Below are 10,409 nucleotides of genomic sequence, written 5' to 3' on the forward strand. Positions count from 1 at the left end.
GATATCATGCAATTCCAGCCTTGGCATTCTCGGAGCCTCAGGTGCAAGTTTTGTGACATGTGCTATTGAAAAGTTTAGTGCTTCAAAGACCTCTGAAGGACATCATTCAGGCGCCTTTTGAGGTTAAAGAAAACGATAGGCTAGAGAAGGAATGTGGGGGGTGAGGGGAGCTCTTCTAGCTATTTCAAGCAATTGCAAAAAATCCCAGAGAAAGGGTGAATGGTGCTTTTGTAGCTTTTCAGCCACAGGCTCTTGCTGTTGTTGGAAATAGCCAGAGTTCACAGTTTTTGAAATATCTCTCTTTTCCGCTTGATTTGATTCTAGTGAGAGATACATTTCAAGAGACAGACACACACACACACACACACAGAGAGAGAGAGAGAGAGAGAGAGAAAGAGAGAGAGAGAACTCAGCTATACAGCTGCAAATAAACCGTTTTGTGTTGTAAAGTGCATTATAGAAATGTAACACTAGATGGCAATGGTGAGCTATGGCAAATTTGATACATTGTTTAAAACTTTTTTTAAAAAAAAGAATTTTCACAACATTTTTTATATGTGTCTAGATTCCAGAAGAGAGAGAGAGAGAGCGCATTAAGAAAGACATTAAGGTTGTCTGCTATAGCACTGAATACCTGCTCTACACCACCAAATCAGCAACAACGGTTAAAGTTCCATACTCTCCAAGTGTCCCAGTTTTCCAGAGATAGTCCTGGAATGACAAAAGCCATCCCGACCATGTGCACACTACACGTTTAAAGCACATTGTGTACCTGAGGTGCCTGCCCCCTTAAGAGCCATCCACTGGCAGTTGGAGCTGTTGGAACATAGAGGGGAGGCGACCATTATCATTCTTCGTTTGATTCCCCTGCTATGTAAGCCTAGAAAAAAAAAATTGAGGCCTTGTCTCTGCAACACAGGTTAGTAGTTATGGTCACATACACATACGGACACACTGAGGTCCAGCCCTACCATTGGGTAGAGTGCAGCATCTGTGAGACTTTGGAGAACAGACCTGTGCGTCCCACACAGCCTGCTAATGTGACCCCAAAGCTTACCTCTGACTGGAAGCAGCCACCAAAACCACATAACACCGGTCTTGAAAGACCTACACTGGCTCCCAGTACGTTTCCGAGCACAATTCAAAGTGTTGGTGCTGACCTTTAAAGCCCTAAATGGCCTCGGTCCAGTATACCTGAAGGAGCGTCTCAACCCCCATCATCCAGCCCAGACACTGAGGTCCAGCGCCGAGGGCCTTCTGGCAGTTCCCTCACTGTGAAAAGTGAGGTTACAGGGAACCAGGCAGAGGGCCTTCTTGGTAGTGGCACCTGCCCTGTGGAACGCCCTCCCACCAGATGTCAAAGAGAAAAACAACTACCAGACTTTTAGAAGACATCTGAAGGCAGCCCTGTTTAGGGAAGCTTTCAATGTTTAACAGACTATTGTATTTTAATATTTTGTTGAAAGCCACCCAGAGTGGCTGGGGAAACCCAGCCAGATGGGTGGGGTGTAAATAAATATATTATTATTATTATTATTATTATTATTATTATTATTATTATACAGTGGATGATGCTGTCTTGTCAGCAGTGTTGAACAAAGGGTCAACAGACATTTTGGCCATCTTCTGTAGGTGGACTAGGAAGTGGGGCACGATTTTGTACTTCACCAGAGGCAGCAAAATGTCTTGGGGTAATCTTGGGATCTCCATTCTTAGAGGCAGGAAACATGAAAGTTTACAGTATCAGGTGGTTACATGGCTGGAGACATTTTTATGAGAAAATGTATTGTGGTATCATGAGAACACAATACCTTTGCAATGCTGCGGTCTGAAACACATATGTTCAAATCTGCAAGTACTATGTTTGCATGTTAGGAATTAAATTAAAAAGTGTCCTTAAAAAAAATTTAATGTAAAAAAAAAAGAGTTAAAAGTAAACCTAACATCTGTGAGAAATTCCAGATCAGAAGCTCTTGGAAACTCTTGGACAGGAACAGGAAGCTTAATCCTAGACGATCACCATAATTCTCCCTTTCCCTTTGGAAATAGGTTGATCACAGGTTGTAGCTGACAAAACAAATTCTATATTTAGTGGCAGCATGATTTTTGGGCACCCAAACTGGTTACCCGATTTGATGCAAAACTTGTCCAACATACTTCAATTCAGGAATAAGCAGCTGTCCCGTACGGGGATCAAACCTGCAACCTTGGCATTATCAGCACCACACTCTAAGAGGCAGGATGTGGAACTGAGAAAAAATTTCATAGCCTGGGATTTCAAGAACTTGGATTAGGACAGCCTTCCTTAATCGTGTTCCCTCTAGATGTTTTGGGCAACCCCATCATCCCTGACCATTTGTCATGCTGGCCAAGGCTAAAGCTAGATTGTAATCAAAAACATCGAGAGTGTGCCAAGTTGGGGAATTATTTATTTTATTTTTTATTGCATTTACCGTATTTTTCGCTCCATAAGACGCACCTGACCATAAGACGCGCCTAGCTTTTAGAGCAGGAAAACAATAAAAAAAATTATTCTGAATCTTTTATTTCTGTAGAGCCTCTTTACAAAAGCTTGATTTTGCAAGGGAACAGGAGAAGCATTTTAACAGGCATTAGTGCTTGGATTTCATTCTCTCACAGGAAGCCCCAGAAAAAAAAGATGGGATCATCTGGCCGTTTGGAGAGATAGAGGCACATGGTTTGGGCAGTGATGGAATCCAAGACTGACTGAAGAGGGAAAACAAGAATAATGGTCTCCTGTCTGTTTGTCAAGTTGCTCAGGGGGCTATACAAGGGCTATCACACAACAACCTCACAATAACCCAGTGAGGTTAAGGTGGCCCTCTCTGCGCAGCGCCTCTCTAGAGAAGCTGGAGGAGAAATGGAGCCCCTTCCATTTTTTCTCGCGCTTCACTGAAGAGGTGCTGCGCAGAGAGGGAGAGCTGCACAGCGCCATTCGCTCCATAAGACACACACACATATCCCCTTACTTTTTAGGAGGAAAAAAGTGCATCTTATGGAGCAAAAAATACGGTATATACCACCTTTACTCCAAGGAAATTAAGGTGGTGTGCAGGATTCTCCCCCTCCTCTCTGAATTTCCCACAACAACCCTGTGAGGTAGGTTGAGCTGAAAGGCAGTGACTGGCCCAAGGTCATCCAGTGAACTTCATGGCTGAGTGAGAATTTGAACCCTGGTCTCCCAGGTCCTAGTCTGACACATTAGCCACTACACCACACAAGGCTGAGTTAGTGGGAAAGGCTGTTTGAGCTCTATAGTCTTATTCTATTTCCAGATAGGTGAATGTGATGAAGCTGCCGAGTGATTCCTGAGCCTTTTTTAGAGGCTGAGATAATGGATTCCCTGAGGGATAGCGACGAAGAGGATGGCATAGAAAAACCTCTTCCGTCTCATGAAGCCTATTTATGTCAGGGTAAGTCTCAAGATCTCCCGAGTGAAGGGAAATGGGATGGTTCACTCTTGGGTGGTGGGAACCAAGTCCTGCAGGGAACAGTTGGAAGAGTTAGGTGTGGAAAGAAGAGAGAAATGGCAAATCAAGCTTTTAGACTACGCCAAAATGGCAAAACTGACCGGAAAGCTCAGGGACCAAGAAGACAAAAACTTAAAGAAAGAAAGGGGAAAATTTACAATTTATTTAGGAGACAACTGTAAGCAAATGAAAACATCAGCAGGATTTTAATCTCACTTGTAATATAACAAATACTATGGACAATGTGGATAGATTTAAAATGTAGATTATGAAATAATATGCAGTTGAAAATGTTGACAGTAGGACCCATGGATCAGATGGGGGGGGGAGTCTTGAGATCCAGAGAAATCTGTCTATATGGATATGTATTTGGTTTTGTTATAAATTTACTTTTGTAAAATCAAACAAAAGCAATTTAACACACACACACCCCAAAAAATGGGTGGAGGGAATTACTGGGCTGTGGGGGAGGGAGGTGAAGCGATTAATTGAAACTGTTAAAGATTGGTATAGGATTTAAGAGATTTAAATTTTCATAAAGATTCTATAAGGAAAGCAGAAAGCAGCAAGCAGCAAGAAATATCAAGTAAAGATATCGGAGAGGAGATCAGTGTAAAGGAAAACATGAGACTTATGGTTTTGTTACATATGATTTTATTTTGGAGTTATCTGTTTATTTTGGAGTTGTTTGTTGTAAAGAATGTATATCGTGTGAATAAAATAATAAAGGATTTTTAAAAAGGAAGAGTTGGGTGTGGTAAGACCGGAGAAGAGAAGGTTAGGAGATGGACATAACAGTTGCCTTCAGATATCTGAAAGACTGTCTTTTCAAATGTTGGAGCAGACGTATTCTCTGTTGCTCCAGAGAACTTAGAACCAATGGGTGGAAATTGCAGGGAAGCAAATACTCCCAAGCTACAGTTTATGAGAAACAGCCTGATGCTCAGAATTAAACAGACTGCTTTAGGAGGTGGTGGGCTCTCCACAAATAGTATCTACGCCGAGCTATATGGCTACTTGTCAGGGAAGCTGTTGCTGCATTCTGCATTCTGCATTACAGAGCCTGTGCTGAGCTTCAGGGTTAGACCAGATGAGCTTCAGGGTTACTTCTGGTTCTATAATTCCATTTCCCCAAAATCTCGCTGTTGTGTGGGGAGAGAGTAACAACAGCTTTGTTCCCTTTCTTCTTTTTAAGGCTTGAAACAGCTATACCAGAACCAGCAGCTATGCGATGTCACCTTGGGCGTGGAAGGAAAGAGCTTTCATTGCCACAGGTGAGTCTGTACCATTGCAGGCAGTGGTAACCCCTTGCAGACAAAACAAAACTTGTTTTGATCCTGGCCTATTTCCCACCACAACAGGGACCATGTTGTTTTATGTAGAAGGAACCTTTCAGCAGGTAGATCTAAATGGCTTTTGGGTCCCATGTGGTCCTGTGGAAGTTCTAGTACTTGAGCCATACACTTACTCGGTGCTTGTATCCAGAAATATAAATCCCCTACCTAACTCTTTCCCTTCTGGTGGTTTCCAGCATGGCCAATAGTCAGGGATGATGGGAGTTGCTGTCCAAAACCTCTGGAGGGCAGCAGGTTGGAGGAAGCTGCCCTACCCCAAGGCTTGCCAGTTATCATCACCTCTGTCACATCTGCCTTGAGTTTCAACCTATTAGGTCTCACTCTATCCAGAATAGCATCTAGGCAATCCAGGAAGACACAAGGACAGCTGAATTGGATTAAAAAGAGAGAAATAGAGTCTTGTCAACATATGGATGCCAGCACAGTTCAAATCAAGGGACTCCTTGCATCTGAATGCAGATTTTTCTCCAGTGTTGGGAACAAAGGTCCGTATATTTAAAGCTATGGTTTTCCCAGTAGTGATGTATGGAAGTGAGAGCTGGACCATAAAGAAGGCTGATCGCCAAAGAATTGATGCTTGTGAATTATGGTGTTGGAGGAGACTCTTGAGAGTCCCATTGACTGCAAGAAGATCAAACCTCTCCATTCTGAAGGAAATCAGCCCTGAGTGCTCACTGGAAGGACAGATCCTGAAGCTGAGGCTCCAATGCTTTGGCCCCCTCATGAGAAGAGAAGACTCCCTGAAAAAGCCCCTGATGTTGGGAAATATGGAGGGCACAAGGAGAAGGGGACGACAGAGGACGAGATGGTTGGACAGTGTTCTCGAAGCTACCAGCATGAGTTTGACCAAACTGCGGGAGGCAGTGGAAGACAGGAGTGCCTGGCGTGCTCTGGTCCATGGGGTCACGAAGAGTCTGACACAACTAAATGACTAAACAACAACAACAAAGGAACCTTGTGATATCCCACAGGAGAATAGTCACTAGTTAGAGCAGCGATGACCCCACATTACCTTCCGAAAGCACCAGAGGGCACCCCACAATAGAGTGCCACTCTGTCCTAAACCTGAGAAACGTCCAGGAAGACTGGATGGCCAGTCAAATGAAAGAGCACTGAGAGGTCTTAGAGCAGGGTTCCCCAAGCTTGGGTCTCCAGCTGTTTTTGGACTACAACTCCCATCCTCCTTAGCTAGCAGGACCAGTGCTCAGGGATAATGGGAATTGTAGTGCAAAAATAGCTGGAGATCCAAGTTTGGGAAACCCTGTCTTAGAGAATCCAAACAACTCTCCCTTTTCCATGGCCAAAAAAGAAAAAGAACATTAGTCAGAGAATCTTCTTGTTCCCTTTCATGATTCATGGCCTCCTCAGTAGTGGCTGCACATGTATAGAATGCTCTCCCCTGACAGGCCCACCTGGCAACTAATTTAATGCATTTTTGGTACCAGACAAAAAAAAACCCAACCCTTTTCATTCTCTCAGGCTTTTTAAGTGTTTCTATTAAATTCTAAATTCTCTACTTCTGCTGTTTGTAATGCAGCTTACCCTCAGTGTTTTAAAACTGCATTTTGAAGCTTGTTCTGGTTTTTGTGATTTTACTTGGATTTACTCTTTTCCTGCACAATGCCTAGAAGGCAATAATAGTGGGGGGGGGGTCCCCTGCATAGCTGTCAATGTTTCTCTTTTTTAAAGGGAAATTCCCTTATTCCGAATAGGATTCCTCGCAAGAAAAGGGAAAAGTTGACAGCTATGGTCCCCTCTCAAGTAAATATAGCTAATAAATAATGTGCATGTTTCTTCTTTCCAAATGCAGGATGCTGTTGGCGTCAGTCAGTCCTTATTTCAGAGATATGTTCGTCCATTCTGAGTCACACAACGGGGAGATCCAGCTTGAGGACATCACTGCTTCCACACTCCATTGCCTGCTGGACTATCTCTACACGGAAGAGGTGTCTCTCACTGCAGAAACTGCCCAGGACCTCTTTACTGCAGCTAGCAAGCTCCAGATCCTTCCACTGAAAGAGACTGCTGGAAGGTAATGCAAGTGTCAAATCAATAATAATAATTTGAAAATTTTATTTGTACCCCGCCCTCTCTGGCCAGAGCCAGGCTCAGGGGGGCTAACATCATGAAACTAAGACAGGATACAAAGAAGTACAGGAGTTCCCCTCTCCCTTCTCACTGATAAGAATTAACAAGCATTTGGTAGATCTGTAGTCCTTCTATTACAGCATTATGTTGCAAGCACAAACAGGCAAACCTCCATAAGGATATCAGTTGCCTACTCTGACTACTCCGCACTTCTGCAGCAAGAAGCGGGCCAGCGGGAAGTCTCTCCCCCCCCCCCCGCCGCCCATGTCTCATTTGTTCTCTGACACGCTTGGACCTCTGAGTTTGGGGGAGGGAGGGGTTCCCCCCACTCCCAATTGATGTATCACCCAGCTGCTCCCTCCTTTCTGGTTGCTTAGCTACTATCTCATAGCTGGGTAGCTCCTCTCTCAACTGTGCAGCTTCTGCGTCTGCCTGTCTCTCTGCTTCTGGAAATGCTGGAAGCAGGGAGGGGGGGAAATATTCCTCCTCTTCTATTAGGAGTTGATCTCCCTGTGATTGTATTTCCCAATCTTTCGATCCAGACCAGTCCCTGACAGCAAGGAAGTCGCCCCATTCCATTTTAAAACTTTTGCACACATTGCAAGACTGCCACATTCCCAAGCATAGCACCTAAGAACATATGGGTGTAAGAGGACACCTGGTGGATCAGGCCAAAGGCCCATCTAGTGCAGCATCCTGTTTGCACATTGGCCAACCAGGTGCCTGTGGGACAGAGCACAACTTTGCATTCTGAACACCTGCCTCAGCATTGCGCACTAACTGTAGCTTCTGCATGAAGTGCATGAGCTCTTCATGGAGTGGATGGGTTAGTCATATGAAAAACCATTGAGAAGTCTTAGAGAATCCAAACATTAGTCAGAGAATATTCTTATCATTCCCTTTAAAAACCTATTCATAAATATTGAATAGATCAGGTGTTCCCAAACTGTGGTCCGCAGATGATCAATGACCCACTGTAAAAATACAGTTAAAAACCGCACAGTGTCTAGCACAGTGTATTACAGCAACGGGGGGGGGGGGGGATATTAAGTGGCCTGCCAAGACAAGTGGTCCATGAGAAAACAAGTTTGGGAACCACCAATATAGATCGCAGGGCTTTTTTGGTGATGGCACCCCACAGTTAAGGAACTCTTTCCCAAATGGCTTTCCCCTTTATTGGCCTCATTTAGGCATGAAGTTTCTTTGGAATGTAATCATCCTTTTTGTTGACACTGCTACTCTGTGCATATCATTATAATGTTGATAGAAATATTTTTTATTGATATTGGTAGCCCGGGGGTAGCCAACATGGTCTGTCCAGATGTTTTAGACTACAATTCCCACCAGCCCCAGCCAAGATAGGAAGGATAATGGAAACTGTAGTCTACAGCATCAGGGAGGGGAGGCACCATGTTGGGTCTACCCCTCTGTTAATTGCTCAATGTTTCTGTTGAGAGAAGGGGGGGACATATCAACATGGGGAGATACGTAATTCCCAGAGCAATATTTTATCCAAACATTTCAGTGGGAGAAGGCATTGGTCTCTAAAACTGATGGCATCTCTTTTGTTTCCCTGCCAGGTTTCTCGAGATGAACATCTCCATGAACAACTGCCTCAGCCTTTACAGCCTGGCTCATCAGCACAACTACCAGCCTTTGCTTGACGCAGCCTCGTGCTACATCAAGCAACACTTTGTGCCCCTCGCTAAGCAGGAAGCCTTCCTGAACCTGGAACCCAAAGCTTTAATCAGCCTCATCTCCTCGGACAACCTGGAAGTGCCCTCTGAGCTGATCGTCTACCAGGCTGTGCGCAACTGGGTGGAGTTTGCAGCCTCTGTGCGCCTCCCGCTGTACAAGGAGCTCCTCGGACATGTCCGCTTTTCGCTGCTCACCCACGAAGAGCTCATCGATGTCCAGGCGGACACCGCAGAGTACTACAGGCACGTGCGTCTGAAGTGGAAGGAGCTAGATGGGGCGGGGAGGCTCCAAGCGAGTGGAGGGCTCAGGAAGGGCATGTATGACGACTGCCTTGCTTGCCTGAAGGTCGACGAGAGCAGGACCCAGGATGGAGATGACCCAGAATCCTACCTGTACTGTTTCGACCCCAACGCAGAGAAGTGGGAGACGTTGCCACCGCTGAAGTACCTGAGCTACTCTGGATGTGCCTCCATGGGCTGCAAGCTTTACTTGTCTGGAGGTCAGAAGGCCGACTGCTCTTTTGTGGACACTCTGCATCAGTACGATTCCTTGACCAGCCAATGGACACAACTCCCGTCCATGTTCACAGCCCGGGCCCTCCACCCCTTTCTGGCCTGTGAGAAAAAGCTCTATGCTGTCGGGGGCTGCAACGATACTGGCCCTCTCTCTTCTGCGGAGGCCTTCAGCGTTGAGCAGAAAGCATGGGCCCCTATCTCCAGCCTGCCCCTTGCCGTGATGTACCCAGCTTCAACTGTGCTCAGGAATAAGCTTTACCTTGTAGGGGGGAAAGCCTCCAGGAGCTACAAGGGGCTTCTGATCTACGACACAAACGCCGACTGGTGGAATGAGGTGCCCATGGACTTTGCCTGCTACGGTGCAGCGGCTGTCTCGGTCAGTAACGGGATATATGTTTTCGGTGGGTACACCGAGGAAAGGGGCAATTTCCTGGTCCAGAGCGCCATGGCCACTGAGGAGCTCCCCAACTGCACCAAAGGGAGCTTTTACCTCTTTGAGAATGGCAGGGTGAGCTGGGAAGTCACTGTTCCAGAGCTACCGATAGCCTTGGCTTTTTCTTGCGCGGTGGAATGGCAAGGTAAGATCTACCTGTTGGCGGGCAAGGATGAAACCCGCTCCTATAACACAATTTACAGCTGGGTTCCAGAGGACACAAGCTGGACCCGGTGCCCTGAGGAAATCCCCACGACGGCTTCCCAGATGAGAATATTCAGTGCCGCACCCCTGAAGATGCCCAAAAAACCAATCCAGCTCCTTCTGTTTGGCGCCGCACTGAGCCCAGCGGTGTCCGGGGTGGATGATGTCAAGAAGCAGCAGCTGAGCTCTTCTTCCTCTCGAGAGGGCTGCAGCCTTAACTGCTGTTGGGGTGGAAGATGATTCCCCCAAACGCTTCAAAGGCTCCATATGCTTCCCTGTGTTTTTAGGAATGGACTCCCATAATAAAGGTCTGTCTCTCATCTGAAAGTAGGACTTTGCTTTGCCTCCAGCTCCCATTTATTTCATTGGTGCTGCCCTCAGAATAATGGGGTTAAGGACAACAGGAACAGAAAAGCTTACACCTGGAAGCTTAATTAAAAAAAAACAACAACAACCAAGTTCTCCTTGAATTTTGTATTCTGGTATTTTCCAAGGCAGGGATGGAGAATCTGTTGGACCCCAGATCCCGTAAAGCCCAGCAAACATAGCCGATGGTCAGGGTTTTAATCCAGCAAAATCTAGAGGTCCATGGACTACTTGTTCCTGTTCTAAATAGGGGTGGCTC

General features: G+C 45.8%; 1 protein-coding gene across 2 annotated transcripts; it reads left to right on the forward strand.

The window, feature by feature from the left end:
- The first annotated feature begins 808 nt into the window (after nucleotides 1-808).
- LOC309348685 (kelch-like protein 26) lies at nucleotides 809-10,114 on the forward strand. Of its 2 annotated transcripts, XM_081874318.1 has the most exons (5): nucleotides 809-919; nucleotides 3,297-3,434; nucleotides 4,687-4,765; nucleotides 6,657-6,878; nucleotides 8,515-10,114. In XM_081874318.1, the coding sequence occupies exons 2-5, from the start codon at nucleotides 3,356-3,358 to the stop codon at nucleotides 10,022-10,024; spliced, it is 1,890 nt and encodes a 629-aa protein (XP_081730444.1). In that variant the 5' UTR covers nucleotides 809-919; nucleotides 3,297-3,355; the 3' UTR covers nucleotides 10,025-10,114. The 2 variants fall into 2 exon arrangements, with proteins under 2 accessions (XP_081730444.1, XP_081730445.1); XM_081874319.1 differs by lacking the exons at nucleotides 809-919; nucleotides 4,687-4,765 and having other exon boundaries at nucleotides 3,295-3,434.
- The last annotated feature ends 295 nt before the right edge of the window (nucleotides 10,115-10,409 follow it).

This window comes from Podarcis erhardii, assembly GCF_964252035.2.
Source record: "Podarcis erhardii genome assembly, chromosome: 8".
Classification (NCBI taxonomy): domain Eukaryota; kingdom Metazoa; phylum Chordata; class Lepidosauria; order Squamata; family Lacertidae; genus Podarcis; species Podarcis erhardii.